This window comes from Amphibalanus amphitrite, unplaced genomic scaffold (genome assembly GCF_019059575.1).
Source record: "Amphibalanus amphitrite isolate SeventyFive unplaced genomic scaffold, NRLGWU_Aamphi_draft 001933F_arrow, whole genome shotgun sequence".
In the NCBI taxonomy this organism is placed as follows: Eukaryota; Metazoa; Arthropoda; class Thecostraca; order Balanomorpha; family Balanidae; genus Amphibalanus; species Amphibalanus amphitrite.
In genome coordinates this window covers 39472-58843 of record NW_024883426.1, presented here as the reverse complement: position 1 = coordinate 58843, position 19372 = coordinate 39472, and the positions used below count along the sequence as shown (strand labels likewise).

The following is a 19372-nucleotide window of genomic DNA, read 5'->3' as shown; positions in this document are numbered from 1 at the left end:
TTTACATACAGCGCATTGTCAGGCGCCATTTGCAAATTGTGTGCGTTGGTGTGCGCTGCGCTTGGAGTTATATTGTTATAAGTAGAGACATTCTTTTATACATAAAATATTGTGCATGATAACAGAGGAAACAACACACTTGCTCATCAGTCATGGTCAGAAATCTTTTAATCTTTCGCTACAGTAAGATTTCGTTGAAATCAAGATTGGAAGGGCAGATGTCATAGTGACTTCGGCTTCTGAAGAAGGTAACGATCTTCCCGACCTCTACAAATTGAAGAACCAAGAGACAGTGGCGGCCGAGGAATTTCGCTCTCTAGGAGAAGACGTTTCGCACAACCGCGCGTTCACCACGGTGTAGCGGCGGCCGGGGTGAGTGACGAGTGTTCTTTGGTTGGGGACTGCAGCGCGGCACGACGCGACTGCTTTCGCCGCGCCCATTGCTACTGCATGAACTAGCTTTGTGTTTGAGAGGGCTTGGGCCTTTTGTGACCGGGTCGGCAGCGCGTGGCACGACGGGACTGCCAATTGTCTCCGCATATATGCTACTGCACTGAAATTTGTGTTTGAGAGGGCCTGGGCCTGTGTCGACCGGGCCGGCAGCGCGCGGCACGACGCGACTAATACGAGACTAATACATTTTGAGAAGAAAACATGGTTGTATTTTGGGCGGCAATATGGCCGCGCGGCAGGGCGGGGCTGCGCGGCTACATTCGAGGGTCCAGAAAGAAGGCTCGTAACGAGAATGGCTTGAGTTCTTCTATGAGACCATTTTCTGGTCTAATCCAATGGTGGCTGATGTTGAGACAGTCCAGCGGTATTATCGTAAACCAGAACGTGGTTTCATCCAGCTCAGAGTTTCAAAAGAGAACACACTTTGAGCATTTTGGAGACCAGTTTTGTTTCTCCGTGAGACCACTGAATGGTTTCGCGTGACCGGTTTCTAAGCTCTCTAAAAGGGTTTCAGAAAGACCGCGCAGAATGGCTCAAAAAGTGTGGTCTGATTTGAATAGGGGAAAAAAGACCGCTTTCTGGTCTCTGAGACCAAAATTTGGCTGACTTTTTTCAGTGAAGAGGATTTGCCAGTAAATGCAATTAATTTATTTTTGCAACATCTCAGCCGTTTCTGGGCCGATTTAGCTGAAACTTGGACTGTCGCTGGTAGTGTAGGGTAGGGTAGGGTAGGGTAGGGTAGTGTAGTGTAGTGTAGTGTAGTGTAGTGTAGTGTAGTGTAGTGTAGTGTAGTGTAGTGTAGTGTAGTGTAGTGTAGTGTAGTGTAGTGTAGTGTAGTGTAGTGTAGTGTAGTGTAGTGTAGTGTAGTGTAGGGGTAGGGGTAGGGTAGGGTAGGGTAGGGGTGGGGTTGAGTTAAAATAGGGCCTAGGGTAGGGTAGGGTAGGGTAGGGTAGGGTAGTGTAGTGTAGTGTAGTGTAGTGTAGTGTAGTGTAGTGTAGTGTAGTGTAGTGTAGTGTAGTGTAGTGTAGTGTAGGAGTAGGGTAGGGGTAGGGGTAGGGTAGGGTAGGGTAGGGGTAGGGTAGGGGTAGGGTTGAGTTAAAAAAAGGGCGTAACATACAAAAGACTTGGACACTCCGCAACTATCGCTATTATATTAAAAACAGCTACCCAAATCTACCCAAATAATACAGCTAAAATACAAGCTACTCACCCAAACTAATGCATCCGTCACATATAATTAATCAAAACATACAGTTATCGCGCAAACCTGTACCTCTAGTAATTATAAATCCCATGTGTCCTGGCCAACTTAGCTCAAGGTGGCAATTAGCACGGAGGAAAAGAAAGATAGCTAGTGCATAAAGCAGCAGATAACAGCAGCGGTTCAGCCGGAAAAGGCTTGTGGTCTTTCTTGCCCTGCTAGTCCGTCTTACCCCACTTTCCTCTACGTCCTGATGACGTCCACGAGGTCCTTCCTAATGTTCCCTCTGTCGAGCACCTTGGTGCCGCCCGGCTCCGTCGTGGCCCAGAGCTGTGAAATCAATGCCCAGCCGGCCGGCTCGGCCTGCCGCGCGTGCTCATCCACGAGCTTCACAGCCCGATCGATGCGTTACGAGATCGCCAGCTACTGATCAGCAGCAACTGCTTTCCATGGTGACACTGCTGGAAACTCAGTAAATTCCTTGAGTGAGTTTGTTAGGATAGTGTGCATCAAACTCACCTTTGCATGATTGCAGTTCAGCGTGAACGAAGTGGATGGTCTATGTTGACGCGGTGATGCTTCTCACTGGCCAGAGCTCTTCTGATGTGTCACAAACTCACTAAATGTCTTCAGCCGACAGCACAACACTTTCAATTTTAACTCCGACACTAAAACAAACCCGAATCCTGTCCAAATTAACAGTAATTTCAATCACCACCAGGATGAAACCTCAAACAATCTCTGGCGACAAGTTGAGCCCGTCTTCCAGCTCCAGCGCCGCCCCAGTCGAGCACACCCCGACTCCTCGACGCCAACTGTCCCTCTCCTCTGTCCGACCCGGGGCTCGGCGGCAGCGCTCCTCAGGTCACGGGCAGATCGACTGTCGTCGGTCTCGACTACCTGAGAGCGTCGGCAGTCAGCGCGCGCAGCTGTGGCGGCCGACGCGTCGGCGCCGACGGGCCGGCGAGGTCGACCCGACGCGACGGTGTGACCTTGTACGAGTCACCAAAGACGGCGAGATTTCGCAGCAAGAACATGGGCTGAAGTAAGAACTTTATCGAAATAGATATTTTTTGTATACCTACACCGGTCGACTCAGATGGACGAGCTCTCTCTCTCTCTCTCTCTCTCTCTCTCTCTCTCTCTCTCTCTCTCTCTCTCTCTCTCTCTCTCTCTCTCTCTCTCATTCTCTCTCTCTCTCTCTCTCTCTCTCTCTCTCTCTCTCTCTCTCTCTCTCATTCTCTCTCTCTCTCTCTCTCTCTCTCTCTCTCTCTCTCTCTTTCTTTCTTTCTTTCTTTCTTTCTTTCTTTCTTTCTTTCTTTCTTTCTTTCTTTCTTTCTTTCTTTCTTTCTTTCTTTCTTTCTTTCTTTCTTTCTTTCTTTCTTTCTTTCTTTCTTTCTTTCTTTCTTTCTTTCTTTCTTTCTTTCTTTCTTTCTTTCTTTCTTTCTTTCTTTCTTTCTTTCTTTCTTTCTCTCTCTCTCTCTCTCTCTCTCTCTCTCTCTCTCTCTCTCTCTCTCTCTCTCTCTCCCTCGTTTTCGTATAGGAAGCAATAACGCCCATACTGCTTGCTGCTTCCAGTCCTGAGTTGTCAAACGCAATAACATCCTAACAGCTATTATCCGTTTTCACGACGGGTTTTCTGGCAAAGTGCACACAACTTGCCTTATCTTAATCAAATTTCTTTTACAACAAAGTATTTCCCATCATAAATTTCGTTAAGTAGTGAAGGAATACGTATAAGCTTTCACGTATAAGCTTTTTTGTTACGTCTTGATTCCTTTAAAAATGAGGATGTTAGCGGCGTTTGAAATTTTGCGATTTTTGATGCGAAAATGGCGAACATGACGTCACTAAAACGTCATTTTCTCAAAAAATTTCCGACGGATTTCGCTCAAATTTTCAAGGAACGTGTCAAATTAATGTTTGATAGGGTACTGAAAGTTTGACGTCGCTGGCATAACGCGTTTAGAAGTTATTGGCGAAAAACGGGAGGGGGCAGATTCAGCCCTCCCCAGCAGCGGGGCGCGGGATATGTCACGCGCCCACACGTCATTTGTATCTGGATTCTGGAGGATGTGATCACCCACCCCGTGCCTGTTGCCCGGCGAGAAATTTGCACCGGTCACACATCTGCGCAGCATCAACATCCTCCAGCGCTGGCCGGGGAATGCCAAGGGGCCCGTTTCCGCTCCTTCAGAGAGCTTCTAGCGCACTGCGCAGAGGCTATGTGTACTCTTTGACCCCCCTCGTCCCCCCGTCGCCCCCCCCCCTAGGTAGTTTCCGAAGAGGCCGTATCGGCACGGCCGGGCGGGCGCTAGGGGCCTCTTGTTCGAGGTTAGAGGTGATCGAATATTCCGAGAAAGGGCGGCCCATCGCGTCTCTGAGGCCTGGACCAAACAAAGTAGTCAGTCTGCTGAGTACTGGTGATGGGACAACATGGAGGAACTGTAACGGAAAACAAGATGCCAATAAGCATTAGAAGTGCTTGCCGTAAAGCAGCCTTCACGATGACTATAAGATAATCGTCGTTTTCGAGATGGTCATGTCATCTGGCAAGCATTTAGTCACATCTGGTGCAGTTTGGTCAAATCAGATTCATAGTGTTTCTTACTAGGTTTTCATCTTTGGTAGCCATTGTTGCTAACTTGCTTATGTAATCAAACGTTATTATCGGTGAAAATAATGAAACAAATTCATGATATGATGATATTTGTTGCAAAATAGATTATGATACCTTTAATCAAGTTTGGTGCATTGAGCATTCGCCAGCTTAACCCTCGTAAAACGACTTACTGTAACTAGAATGTCCTTAACCGGTATTTTGTTTTCTAACCCTTCTTCATTTCTGTAGACACCTAAAACGCATTGGTTTCTAGGCTAGCCTAGCGGTGTAATTACTTAAAGGCATATTTACGTCTGGACAACGAGTTGCGGGGAAAAGTGCTGATTTTGTTGCAGTTTTAGGAGCCGATGATTAGGCTGGATTTTTTTGGACACTTTTTCGTTCCGATTCATGCATTTCATAGTGTTTGGCTTTTGAATATTTTAGTTCTTTCAGATAAATATTACTTGCCTTACAACTTTTGTAAGCACGTTTCATTTTTTTATAAGCCAACCTTCAGAGTCCTTAAAATGCATCAGCACTACAATTATTGTAAACAAACAAATGGAGCACCACTAGGCTCTGTTCCAAGGCCCTTTTTAAGTTTATCTGGTGGCTTCCGTACTCTTGTACGTCGTTTTGTTGAATGTTTTGAATCCCTTAAGATTGACTTACATCATATTTACGAAGCATGTTGACTGAAAACAATCCGAAGTATCCAGGAGGCTGACAGAGGTCGTGACTCCTGAGCAATATCAGTATCAAGTTGAACTTGAAGTTATGAAATTTTGGTTGATAAACGCAAGTTGATCGGGCTCATATATCAGCAAAAAAAAGAAAGAAAATTAAAAGATCTTATTGGCCGAAAACAAGCTATAATATTGCAGACCTTGGAGCAATACTGAAGAGGACGCTGAGCAGGATCATGCCAGAAAATGTTGACTGATGAGCACATATTGATGTATTGGTATGAATATTGAATGATAACTTACAACAGCAAGATAAATTAGTGCTAACTATCAAGTTAAAAATCTAGAATGAATGAACTTGGGCAGCTTTACTATGCTTAGACGCTATGCAGATTGTAATGTGCATCAGGTACTCAGTGTCTGGCAAATGAAACATGGGATCATTCCATTGCTACTGGAGGAGAAAGCTTGGATCACTAAATCCACTTTATGATGATTTTGATGTTAATCATTACTGTATTTCTTGAAAAAAGGATTGTAGTAAAATTGTAAATGTGACAATCCATGCAACGATGCGATCATATAATGTGTTCATAGTCATTCGTGGTAGTGATTTTCGGTCCAATATACAATGGCAAAGCTCTCGGTCTCAGCATTTCTTCCTGTGGATGGCCAGCAGTGACTCAGAGCTTAGAAGTATTAGTTTTCTTCACAGGGCTGGGATAAAAAGTACTGAGGGTAATCTTCTGCCAATTGGAACTCTACTTTGACATGGTATGAGATGTAGGCACAAGTAGGTAGGTGCTTAGTTCCTATAGTCAGTAGTTGTGTAGGTTTAGTCGGGCTAGCTTAGATTAGGTTATGTTAGTTTTTTAATTTGCCAAGTGTTCATAAAAATGTGACCTGAGCAATAGCATACCTGACTAACCTGTCAGCTGACCTAACCTCAATCATCACACATATTTGCAGCCTTCCCAAGACCTGCATAGCAGTAGCACCCAGTTATAGGTAGGTACTCACCCTAAATCAATCTTACCTGCTAACCTTCAACTTGCCAATAGTTAGCTCACCTTGCCAAGCTGCATCCAGGGAAACAGTCAACTGAGGAACTGGCTCATTGGGTGGCTGGTGTGAGTCTGTGCATTTAAAGTGTTTCTTCTCTGAAGCTGCTCTGCACTGCTGTATGTCATGTTAGATGCTCAGAAAATGTGGGAAATGATTACTTAGCTACTTTAGTGCTTTGTTAATGCTCGAGACATGAACAAGTACAGATCCTGCAGGGTACAGCTATGAGTTAAGGCCGCCCCACACTGGACCTCGCATGCGGGTTGCAAGTTTGCGGGTTTTGAGTTTGCGGGCAAAATACTAATTCATAGAGTGATTAGACCGTTCCCTTATGGTAACTTAATGAATGCAGTGAAGCCGGTACACCTTCAGAAAATAACATATAGTCGCAATACCAGCGCAACGAACCAAAATTCGACTCCAACGAAAAACCCGCAAACCTCGCAGAACTCGCAAACCTCGCAGCGAGGAAAATCGAAAGTTGACTCAAAATCAACCTTTGGAATGCGATGCAAGGTGGCTCGCAAGCTAAAAACATGCAGACTCGCTTGTTAGACGGTAGTGTGGGTCACTCAGCTCAGATTGTATTATTTGATTTCGAAGAAACCGAAAACCCAAAAACTCGCAACCCGCATGCGAGGTTCGGTGTGGGGCGGCCTTTAGGTGCTAGGTGAGTATGTTATGTGAATGTGCTGTTCCCTGTTTGACCATAGTAAGTATACAAACAATCACAGGGTCACAGTTATATTCGATCTACACATAAACATACAACAAAAACGGCCATATAGCCTCACTCCGAACACACCACAAATAACTTAAGCCTTTGCAGGCACACAAATGCTTTAATTTACAGGACAGGTATACAATATATCCTCTGTCCTTGGGGATCTTGCTGCCAAGTTGAGGTACGATGACTGAACTTCAGGATTGATCAACCTTTTCTTCTTAGCCAGTGCCACTGCTTACATACGAGAAAGACCAAATGCTTGTTTGTAAACTGCCTTGAAAATTTAATGATCCACCTTCAATTCTGACATGAAGGCACAAATAAAATAGTTCCCTCTCCTTTTTGAATACACAAAGCAAAATATTTAATAACTTTTAGTGGATGGACAAGAGCAATTAGCACAGCTTTCCCTCAAGTTAACTTCTGGCACTGATGAATTACACTGACGCTTATTCGCTTCATATTTTGTAACAAACGCGCTAAAACTGCAATATAACAGCACTATATGCTTCTTGACAAAATGCAATAGTAGTAAAAATTTAGCCCTGATGGCATTCATTCTTGGTGGAAACGTAATAACAAAATATTTTGTAGTTACCATTAAATTCCGGCTGAGAACAGTGCACGGTTTAAAAAAGAATCATTGCAATGACGGTCCATTCTTGCGGTCCTGAAATCGCCACTATTTCCGGCCTCTCCAACGCAACTCGTTGTCCAGACGTAAATATGCTACTTAAAGACACCTTTTCCTAAAAAAACAGATCTATTATATGACCAATATTGTGGCAATAGAAAGACGGGATATGGCCTCACATAAGTAACTTTCATGTTACAAATACCACTCACTGACACTTTCTAACGAGAGAAAATTACACCAACGACGGCAACGCCAAATACCAATAGTATTGCCATTAATTGCATCATTAGACATGCAACGTTTGCCTGCAGACTTTCTCTGATTTCAGGGCGCCACATAAATAATGCTGTCATATCATTCGTCAAGCTACAGAGTGTGAAGTGCGATTGCATCATGTCCAGTGTTCATTGTCAAGTGTCCAGTATCCTGTCCAGTGTCTAGTATCCTGTCCAGTATCCAGTCCACCCACCCGGTTCCGGCGGCTCGGCTGACCTGTTTGTCAAGGAGGACCCTTATCAGCTGAGCCGCTACGAGCTGCCCCGATCAATGGACAGGGGCGACGCCAGCGAGCGACCAGAGGGGGCGCGGAGGGCGGAGGCGGAGGTTACGTATGTATGTGGGAGGCTGTTATGGGTAGTGGAGAATTACAAGGGCGATGAGTGAATGCGTGATGAAAAGTCAGCCGTGGGGATCACAGTTACTGAGCTCGATTCAAAGTGTTAAATGGATATAAAAAAGTATGTTGATGCGAGCTCAGTAGTGTTATACCTATGACTTATTCTTGTGTTACACTACTGGTCTTGAAGTTCCAAAGATGTGTTCATCCTGTGTGTTCATCAGTCTTTGCTTCCTCTGTTGAATTCGTTTCAGTTAAATCAGCCTCCTTTTTTACCGATAAATTTTTACTTCACTACGGTTGTTTTCTCCTTCTTTCCTGAATCCGCCTTCGATTCTTACCAATACCCACCCACCACGGTCACCCCCCCCCCCCCCAAGTTGACTCCCTGTATCCGCCTCTGCGCGCCATGATACCCCGCGGTGGCAGACTTCACCCTGGCCGGCCTCCCCCTCCGCTCTCCTCCCCAGTCAGTCGGTGGTCTCCCCCCTCCCCCCGCGCAGGCGCCGACCCAGCCCATCGACCCGGGTGTGTGATCGTGACCCAAATTCTGCGTCGGTATGCGTGCGACGGGCGACGGTTCTGGCCAGTGGGGGGAGGGGGGGGGGGAGGAAGACACGCCTGCTCCTCCCGCACAGGTGCTGTGACATGACGGGCGAGGCAAAGGGCCGCTGAATAATCACACGAACATAGCACCAGTGGCTCTGAATGCGGTAGTTCAACTATGAACCACTCCGTCCTTACAATTTGGTGACTATGGAGACGATTCAGCACTGTGTTAGCTCCCGTACCTAGATGTAGCCGGCAGTTGTTGTTGGCAATAGCCGTGAAACGTTGGCAGGATGACAAAGTCGCGCACGACGCTGGAACGTCGTCGTCGACACCGGTGGTGGTAGGAAGTCAGTCAGGACAAGGTCGAGTGCGTCGGTGCAGCCTGCAGGCCTGCTCACACCTGCAGCAAATTGACGTGCGACCCTGAGCGCCCGTCTCGGCGGAACCTTGCTCTCAATTTCCAGAGAGCGAGAGCGACAGAGATCAAACAGAAAGGAAAAGCGCCGCGCGGGTGAGGAGTTGCATCACCTGCTGCGCTTGCCCTCGACCCGGTTACCGAATTCTCAGGTGGTCCCAGCTCACACTGCGTGGCAGTGAACATTTGGCACGCGCTGTTCGCACTTCCTGTGCAGTGCGGATAGAAGGGGTGGGGTGGAGACAGACAGACGAATCGTAAGGTGGATTGCTCAGAATTCTGCAGATTCACGGAGTTTGCTGCCGCTTATAGGTGGTAGGTAAGCCTGTCATGTTTAGAGAATGCGGTGTTTGGAAAACCACTTATGCATAACGTGCATTTTGTAGTTTGAGAATGACGTTCATAGCTAGACTTCACTTGAAATATTTGAATAACATGCGAAAGACAAATAACGCGATATTGAGTGTTGTTTTGTGCAGCATTTCAAAGTATCTCTTTGAAATCAATTCCATGTGAAACGGACGAAAAACGCTACCTATAACGAAAAAAAAAAACGTCGGACAAGTTTTCTCATAACCTCACAAATGCACATGACAGCATGTATGAAAAGTGCGAGATTCAGCTATGAACCTGAATGATAAGCACACGCACTCTTTTATCATTTTCTGTGAAAACAACTATTTCGCTACATGATTCAAATCGTATTCTCTCAAAGCGAAGTAGACTTGGTATTCTATTTTTCTCATTCGGTATTCTACGCAATTTGATGTAAGCAGGTCACTTGAAGGGAATGTTTTTGTCTTGACATGACATTACAGCAAGCCACAAATTGACCATAATCGAAAAGTCATCCATTTTACGTGAATCATATTCCGTCTTTCGCTTAGATTCCTATCGCGCTGCAGTGTAGGCCCGACTCCGGCCAGCCGCCTGGCAGGGTAGACTGTGCCGCCGAGCTCTGCTGTCGTGCGGGACAGCCTACACAACAGGCGCTGACGGAGCGGAGAGGCGGGCGTCAGGCCGTCTGAACGGCCGGGGGATGGGGGGAGCGGGGGGGGGGGGCTGTAGCCACTTGCCGGGAGGGCAGGGGAAGCAGAGGGAGGGAGGGGGAAGAGTGGAGGGGAGAGGAGGGGATCCCAGACCTACAGACTGCAACAGCGGGGTGCGACCAAGATGGATGGTGAAATGGTTTTGACGAAAAAAGAACGGATGAAGATGTGTGAAAGCCGTTTTATCATATTCGTGTTGCAGCGTTGACATAAGGACATTAAATTCAACACAAAGGCCATAGTGGGGAGGAGGACATCGAACCTTGCCTTTTTGTTAAAAAGTCATGTAGGACAGTTTTTAAAACTTATAGACATTAGACCTATAAGCTTTTGGTGAACAATATTTTGAAGAAAATGCGAATTAACCCGCGCGGCGTATTTTGAATTCACCATAGGGCTCAGCCATTCCTAGAGGAATTCTAGGCACCTTGGAAAAAAGCGAAATCGCGCTAGGGATTTCAGCCGATCTGGCAGCTCTTCCGATGCCACTGGCGCGCCTTTTAATCCAAAGCGCCTTTTTCGTGTCTCATGTTTGCTCGTTTATTGCGGAGGCCTAATATACAGGGTGTCCCAAAAGTAAGGTCATCATTTGTTTTGGCCACACCGCCAAAAATACGCGATGGATAGAAATAAATAAGACATCATATGAAAGAGCATTTTATAAAATTTTATTCTGATATACATATGAGTCAATACATTGGCTCGTAGCCCCACATTTGCTGCTTTTCTGCATGGCTACCATTTCGGGCCGCGTGCACGAATAGACTGCGTTTTACTTCCTCCACTATTCTGGAGCGATTCTCTGGTGAGATGCCGCTTATGTTTGCTCGGAGGGATCATCCTTTAGTTCTTCCCGGCTCGTTGGGTTGTCCTAAAAGACAACCTTTCCGTTGTGTACCCAGAGAATAAAAATATGAAGGTGTAACGTCAGGTGACCGCGGAGGCCATTCAATGGCGTTGCCCTGACTGAAAATTACGCGATCTCACATCCACTCTCGGAGACAATGCATGATCTTCAGGACGGTGCAAGCATGGCCTCCATCCTGCTGAAACCACTGCTGGTTGATGGTGTCGGCACAGCTGCGTTGCGACGAGCGGAAGAACCATTGGGAGGACTCTCGGCCACCTCTCTTGATTTATTTTCACCCGATTCCCGCTGTCGTCCTCAGGACCTCGAAGCACAGGTGGCTAAGTATACATGCCCTGTGCGTACATTATACCTTTTTTCTGACGTTTTACCGGTTGAGGCGAAACTATGCATGAGTTCAGAGATAGGGCGAGCTGATAGGGTCTGCTTAGGGCTGAAAACTGGGCGGTATTTACCCTTTGTTTTATTGACGGACCCTCTCTTAGAGTTGAATTTCGACCTTCTCAGTTTTATGCCTACTGCTCGGTGTAGTTATGATCAAAAATGGTTTAAGCATGTAAGAAAATAATTTTATGGATGTACCTTGCACGTGTTAAAATTGGAAGTGATTCGGACTCTTACTTCTCGAGATATTTAAGTTTTAAATCATGACCTTACTTTTGGGACACCCTGTATAGTGTCTATATATGCTTCAAGATGCTGGAAAAGGTTGGTGATTAATAAGTATTTCCATTTTAGGTGCATGTTCTTTGCAAGAAATACAGTTGTTGTTGCTGTTGTTGTGGGTTAGGGCGCAAGAAATACAGGTATATGTCAAGTTTAGGTCCTAACTATAACTGTGACGCTGTTGATACAAATCTGTAACAGCAAAAAAATTATGTTTTAGGTTACGTTAGGTTGTAAGTTATAGGTTGCATTGTAGGTTTGTAGGTAGTAGATTGGTAGGTTATAGGTGAAAAGGTAAGGTTAGTTCAGGTTTGATTATGTTTTTCTTTTAGTTACGAGACATATAAGTATCATTTTTGGATTCAGGATGTCAAATAATGGTCGGAAACACTAAATTCAAAATGAACTAATTTTGAAGCGGGGACCTCCATGTGTACCGGCCAAATAATGTAAGAATATGAAAAAATTATCCATGAAATCTGCTTAGGACTTAAACTTGACATTTACCCACATGGCTATAGGTATCACCAGCAGAATTATAATCTTTACATAATTTCTAAAAATGCTGTAAGTGAAGATTATGAGTCGTGTAACCATTGTTACTATATTGATATTAAATATTGAATAGGTACAAGTCCGCCACCAACTTTATGGAACATTCCTTCTTCCAACAGGATCACTTCCAAGTAATCTGGAAGGCTGATGCCAAGTACATCTTGTGCGAGAAGCTTGATATGATTCCTGACCTGGAACCGGTGAGCATCAAATATAGCAATTTGCTTAAAGCAATAGCAATTGCTGATGATGGCAATTTCAATTTGCAGTAACACATATTATATGTAATTGGTTTGAGCCATGTTGCAATCATTTCATAAATGAAAACTTTCATTTTTAAAATGGAACTATCAACTTTCCCCACAGGCTTCGGTAACAAAGTTTTATCAATTGTGAATGACAATATTATTGGTATGAGTGGTGTGTGCGGTGATCTGTATTTGAATATAACGCGTCTTGTCACTAAGTATTTGTCATCTGCATTATAGCTGACTATTACGGTAATACGATCGTGCATTGGTCCCAGACAAGAATACCCCAGTGAAACCTTGCATTATTTCGTTTCAGGAGTTGATGGAGGGCACCACTGTGGCCTACCGATGTCCGGCGTCAAAGGAATCGGCCCTGCAGTGGATTCAGCTGTACCAAGAGGCCGCCAACATCACCCTGACGACGTACGACTCCATGTCGAATGGCCAAAGGGTGGTGTACTGGGTGAGAGCTTTAGTTTATGAAATACCAGTTTGGGCTCGCCGTGTAAAGCTCGGCAGGGGGGTACTTTTGCCCGAGCACTCGACCTGGGCCCGCCAATGGAAAATTCTGCTGGTGCAGAGCCTCCTGAGGGTTCAGCAAAGACCCGCCGTATGAAAGCCTGTCGGGGTCTACTGACAGAGGGCCCGGCGGCCTGGGCTCGCTGCATGAATCCCCAGCTTGATGCCGCGTACTGAGGACCAGTCATCCCGCCGTCATACCGGGTGTCTCGAAGGACTGGACGGACACCTACCAGCGGGCCCGCTAGATTTCGGGAGGGTCAGCTGACCCCTTTGTCCCCCTGACCCCTCCCTGGGTGCGCCACTGCACCCAGTAACTTTTACTCTTTTATATCGCAGGAAGGTGCGGGTTAATGAAACACCATGATCAGGGTCAGTTAAAAAGGTAACGTTTTTAAATCGAGAAGCTTTCATCCTCATTTAAATGACGGACTAATGAGTGGCAATTGATTTCATCACTTTTGTTAATGTTGTCAATTTTTTTTCAGGCCAGGCTTCGTTGTCACCACGACGTCCCAGAAAAGCCGAGTCGTCCGAGGAAAAGCCAATCCGCCAAGGACACCGGGTGCCCCCTGCGCCTGAAAGTGACTGTCGCCAACATTCCAAAACGGCAAGTTTCTCACCGTCTTTTGTCATTGGCACCTTTTACCAGGGCTGCGGAGTCGACCCAACTTTAGCCAACTCCGACTCCGACTCCGGCCTCACAAAATCGACTCTGACTCCGACTCCGACCTATTAGTTCTGGAAAGCATTTATTTGGCCCTTTGGTTCACCGAACCAGTGCAGAGACGTGAACTTCGGGAGAAAAGAAAAGGCTGATCAAAATCGTAGGTCGATTTTGTTGTCTGACCACTTTGGATCATCGGGATAATTGCCATTTTGCTTTCACCAGACAACAATTTCACTTGATGAAAGGCGATTTTCGGACTACATGGCCGGAGTCGGTAAAATCTTATCGACTCTGGCCAAGAAAAAAGATCGACTCCGACTCCGACCAAAACTGTTGACTCCGACCGACTCCGACTCCGACTCCGCAGCCCTGCTTTTTACAAACGCCTTAGTTGATCAAACGATCAACCGCAATTGAAAAAAACTACATATTTGATGAAGGAGTTCGCTGCCGAAAACATTTCAAGTCGCTATCTTTCTTAGTTGTGCCAATCTTGGCTCAGAAAACTAAAAACGGTGATAATCCGAAACATTTCACCTCGCTCGTTCCTTGCCTCAAAAGGTTTCTTGCTGGTACCTTATAAAAGTGCGTGGAAGGAGCGGAATTTCTTCTGAATAACACCATCGTCTCGTGTTTTTTTATATTTGTTGACGAATCCTCCCTTTCCAGGAATAGGTCTACAGACCCATGCGCGGCTTACGAGCTACGGGTGACATGTAACAAGAAGCCCCACAACCACGCCGTGGACAACGCTGCCGCTCTGAGACATCGACGCGTCTCTGAGCTGACGAAGGCCCGGCTGATGGAGCTGTTCCAGCACCACCACTCGCCCTCCACGGCGCTGGAGACCCTGAAACTACAGCTTCAGGAGGAGCATGGGAGCGCCTACCCGTCGGTGGCCGCAGACCGAGCCATTGTCCCAGATAGGATGGCCGTCTACTAGTAAGTTTTTAACAGCTTGATGCAAAGCCACACTGCCACAAGTTAGCAAGTCTGTAGGGACAGTATCTGAAATAATTAGACTTTCCCTATAAAGTTACACATGATTCTCACATATGAGATGCAATTGATCGTTACACGGAGCAGAGATGATAGGGCTACTCAGAAAAGAAGGCCGCATGTCTGGGATATGTGGTTGCGATCCGAGACTGATCTGGCCATTGACAATTTTTGGGTCCCCTATTGCAATCTGCCTGTTTTCGTGTCACATCCAGTTCTACTGTTATCTATGAATTGTGTTGTGCTAAAAACTCGCAACATTTTACGCTGCGATAAATGCACTCTGGTTTAGTAAAAGCTATCGATAATCATATTACGTACGCCTATGTGTCAGGGTCATTTCCGTTTTCCTGCTATTCGTGAAAAACCTGAAGGGGAATGGCGTCTAGACGCCCCCCTTCCGGCCCAGCGCAGGTTAACATTATTTTCACCTTGGATTTGTGTAATTCAATGCGCTGAGGGGTAAGCTATATTTTGATTAGGACGAATCAGGAACAAGTGGGACAGCTGAAGCTTAACCATAAGTACACTGTTATGCAATCGGTATTTTATCACAAAATGAAACTGACCACCACTTGCAGCTGGAAGTCAATTGACAATGCAATGTGTTTTCAGCCTGTACTACAAGCACTGTCGGGAGCGTTACCCAGCCTCGACCCCAGGAGGGCGTGCGACGTGGCCAACGGCCGGCAGCGGGCGGCACCGGTCCGCGGCGGCACCAGCCAAGAAACGGGCACTGTGACGCAGGTATTTTGCATGACACGAGAACTGATTAAGGTCACATAAGACAGCTCGTTTTCCAATGCTGGTCCCACCCGTACTGCCACATGGCTGTGCAAAGTGACCAATGCAATCGGCGCGCCCCTAAGCACCAATAAACCACATGGCTGTGCATTCACACACAAGAGTCTGTCACTGTACCGCTGTGCCACTGTAGGGCCGCGTGGTGTTGGCGCTGTGTGCCACATCTCGTGACTCGTTTCGCGTTTTTTCTTGTTTCTTCTTTTTTCCCTTTGGGGGTCTGTTTTAAAAGGCCAAGCTGACAGTACTGGGGCGAATGAACAGGTTCGGATTTTCGTACAGGTAACCGTCCGTCAGTTTATGTTGTACAGTCTGTCTTAAAAGTCCGCGAAAAAGCAACGGTGGATCCATCAAGCCTGACCGAGGAAGGGCCTGCTCAATTTGAGTCATCAAAGCAATTGATATTCTCGTCCATTCCCCAGGTCAATTGGTTCGGTGACTTTCAAAGTAAAGCAGGCCTTTCTTCAGTAAGGCTTGATGGATCCACCGTCACTTTGCGCGGTACTTTTAAGACAGACTGTACATACGAATTTTACAGGATTTTATGTGTTGCCCCTCCCACAGGTGACGGAGTTCACCTATCAGGTGAAGTCGCTGACGTCGGTCGGCATCACCTACCTGGTGGACCTGAACGTCGGCGCCTGCACCTGCAGGATGAACCGGCGGACTGGCGGCTGCAAACACCTCCGAGCCGTGCGGCAGCAGACTGGCGCTGTGCCGGAGGCGACGGCGACAAAGGAGACGCGGAGGGCCTTGATGGACATCGCCATGGGGACCAGCCAGCAGCTGCCAGGCAACTGGTTCGACCCTCTGGTCGCCGAGCCGTCCACCTCGTCACCTCCTGGCCCCACGCCCGCCAGCGCCCCCGGAGTCGCGCAGCCCCAGCCGTCGCCTGGTCCCGAGGAGTACGACGACGACGCAATGGACTTCGAGGACCCCGCCGCTGCGGCGGCGGCTGTCAGTGGAGCTGAGCAGCGACGCTCAGATGACCGGACACGCCAAACCGTGGCGTTCATCCAGGAGTGGGCAGCCTTCATGTGCGAGGCAGTCGTCCAGGACGACACCTGGGAGAGGGCTGCCGCTGCCTTCCAGCAGAGGTGGGGCCAGCTGCCCACTGCTGGCCGCCAGTCCGCTCTGCACCAGTTTGGGGGTGCGCAGGGCTGCCGGCGGAACGCCACCCAGATTCCGGTCCAGCCGACCAGCACTGCCCGTCGCACCAGCACCAACGTGCGGGGTCGCGCTCGCTGGCCCGCTGGACGGCCGTGCCGCTCCGCGCGCACCGGGGAGCACGGCTACGTGGCAGCCTCCGCCAGGCGGTCGGCGGCGCCCCACAGCCTGGCCACCTGTGTTGACCAGAACCGCCCCCTGGGGCGCTGAGTGGTAGAGGTGAAGTGGGGGGAGACCGGGGCAAGTTGGTGCCAGGGGGGGGGGGGGGGTAAGTTGGGACGGAAGGGATATTTCCAATACTTCTCGACAGTTGGCGTTCAAACTTATTTTGTACATGCACAGTAATGCCGTCTGTTTGTCAACGTGGTGTCGGCGCGTGCTGAGGTAAGTGCTGTTAATAATCGCTACAAATGTGTTTCAGGTACCAAAAGTGATTTTTTTGCTGTGAAAATATCCTCTTCTAGTGTCGTTGTGTGTGCCTTTTTGTTTGCCGCAGGAGTACTGCAAACGTTTGTGTTTTGTCGTTAATGCCCGCATGGATTAGCGATGATTGTTCATGTGAAACATGAATAAAAATGTGTTTAGATAAACTGTTTTTCCTAGTGTACCAACTTGCCTTAGGCCCTGGCCCAACTGACCCCCCGCCGCGGGGTAAGTTGGGACATTGGAGGATGGCCGCTTTGATCAGATATGACACCAAGACGATGCTACCATCTCTCTTATATTAAGTCTTCTTTAAAAGATAAAGAAATCAGATCTCAGTTAATAGCCAACAAATAATGATGTATAGTTATACCGAAGTTATGACGCTTCAAGCAATAACTGGCTCAACTAGCGTTAGCGGAATGACGCAAAATTAGCAGGTGACCAGTGACCACTCCCAGTTCGCTAATATGTTTGCATCATTAACATACCTTCCACTATAAGCACGGTTTCTCAATCTTAACATAAAATATAACATCTTTTCATGTAATTTGCATCTCTAATATACCCCAGTCAAACTTGCATCACTAATGTAGTGGGGGACTTCTTGGGACGAATTAGTTTCTAGGGACTTACACATTTATGCTCATTTCCCCACATTTGTCGCCAGGGGGAGAATTCCCCAGAATTTTCCGCTAGGAGTGGCTGAGCCCTATGGTGAATTCAAAATACGCACCCGCGCGGGGCTGGGGGGGGGTAAATTTTACCCCCCCTCGCGAATTTTTGCAATATCTCAAAAACAGCGGCGCGCAGCGCCGCCAAACTTTCAGTACCTTTTCTTACATCAATTTGACACGTTCCCTGAAAATTTGAGCGAAATCCGTCGGAAAATTTTTGAGAAATTGACGTTTTAGTGACGTCATGTTCGCCATTTTCGCCTCAAAAACGGCAAAAGTTCAAACGCCGCTAACATCTTCATTTTTAAAGGAATCAAGACGTAACAAAAAAGGATATACGTAATTCTACTTTGTCTATCAAATGGCTATCTCGGTTTTTTGAAGATTTTGGATTTTGGCCCAAATTTTTTCAAAAAACTGACTTTTTTGGGAAAATAATTATAAAATCCAAAATTATGAGTGTATCGAAAAAACCGGAATATATGTCAGAGAAGTGGTCTATGTGCACCTACATACCAAGTTTTAGAAGAATCGGTTCAAAAATGTGGGAGTTATTCAAAATTGTATGACGTCACGACACACAAAAATTTTGAAAAATGACTTTTTTGGAAGTTCTAGACCTCGTACGGAAACAAAAATAGCACCATTCGATTCGCCGTGAAAAACTGCATCAGATAGACACCTTTTTAGGCCTTAACAACCGACTTCAAAATTTGACCTCACTTGACCTGACCTTGACCTGACCTCGACCTGAAATTCATCCAGAGGTGGTCCATATCACTTATTGAGTGTGCCTATTGAATTCTATGAGTAAAATGACCCATAAAACATGTGTCGCACATGCCCTTTTCTATATTTTGTTTTTGGTGACCTGACCTGACCTGACCTGACCTTGACCTTGACCTCTGAATGATATTGTATGCAACGAATATTGTCTTGGTAGCCTAAGAACACGTTTTGGGCGATCAGTCTCAGTCCATGACTCCATTCTTCGGCAACTACGGTGCAAGGCCGATACTGTAGGAACTTGCAATTTGTACCCTTGACCTGACCTTGACCTTGACCTCAAACTTAAAATCAAGTACATGTTTTTAGTTGTTCGTGATGAGATCTTTCGATTGGCGTTTGAATTTTTTTAAATCGGACCATTAGTTCGGGAGATAACAGGGGGGGTAAAATTTACCCCCCCCCCCCCCCAGCCCCGCGCGTTCGGCTGGAGACCCCAGCCCCGCGCGGGTTAATCAAATTTATATCACTCTCTACCCCGAGCCTTACATCTGTGGGGTACGTTCATTGCAGCCGTGCAGCGCAATTCATACTTTACTTATACTATATTGTGCATTGCTTATCATGCCTGTGGCCAATATCGCTGCGCCGGCACCATGTCGATGGTCGCGACATCTATCTTACTGAAAGGTGTCTACGCCAGCGCCGTCTGGTGAGAAGCTATAGGATGGGAAGGAGCGACCAGTATTCAGTGATCACCCGGCCATCAGAGCTTGCGTGCATTAGATACCAGCATCTGCGATGCCGGGCTCCGCATCGCGGGACCGCAGGTTGTTTGAGCAAGCACCTCTGTACCGCCCGCCGCAAAACGCAAAACCGCAAAACTCGCAAAACGCACGCTCAAAACGCAACGCAAAAGCCGCAAAAAAAACAAAAAACAATCGCCCGCAGGCACAAAACCGCAGAAAAAAACGCAAAAAAGCCGCAAAAACGCCCGTCCGCCGCAAAACGCAAACACCGCAAAAACACGCAAATACCACCGCC

General features: G+C 47.0%; 1 protein-coding gene across 3 annotated transcripts; it reads left to right on the top strand.

The window, feature by feature from the left end:
• Window positions 1-11063: 11063 nt before the first annotated feature.
• Window positions 11064-17092, top strand: LOC122375830. 3 transcript variants are annotated; one of them, XM_043355368.1, is made up of 7 exons: window positions 11561-11582; window positions 12215-12295; window positions 12663-12809; window positions 13354-13475; window positions 14205-14477; window positions 15150-15281; window positions 15900-16036. In XM_043355368.1, exons 1-6 carry the CDS (start codon window positions 11571-11573, stop codon window positions 15274-15276), a joined length of 762 nt encoding a protein of 253 aa, XP_043211303.1. In that variant the 5' UTR covers window positions 11561-11570; the 3' UTR covers window positions 15277-15281; window positions 15900-16036. The 3 variants fall into 3 exon arrangements, with proteins under 3 accessions (XP_043211302.1, XP_043211303.1, XP_043211301.1); XM_043355367.1 differs by having other exon boundaries at window positions 11064-12295; window positions 15900-17092; XM_043355366.1 differs by lacking the exons at window positions 11561-11582; window positions 12215-12295; window positions 12663-12809; window positions 13354-13475; window positions 14205-14477 and having other exon boundaries at window positions 14636-15281; window positions 15900-16745.
• The last annotated feature ends 2280 nt before the right edge of the window (window positions 17093-19372 follow it).

Excerpts from the sequence above, each read along its gene's own strand:
- LOC122375830 (XM_043355366.1), top strand. The coding sequence starts at position 15,069 with ATGCAATCGGTATTTTATCACAAAATGAAACTGACCACCACTTGCAGC. Across the intron at positions 15,282-15,899 it reads AAACGGGCACTGTGACGCAG|GTGACGGAGTTCACCTATCA; the intron begins GTATTTTGCATG and ends CCCCTCCCACAG.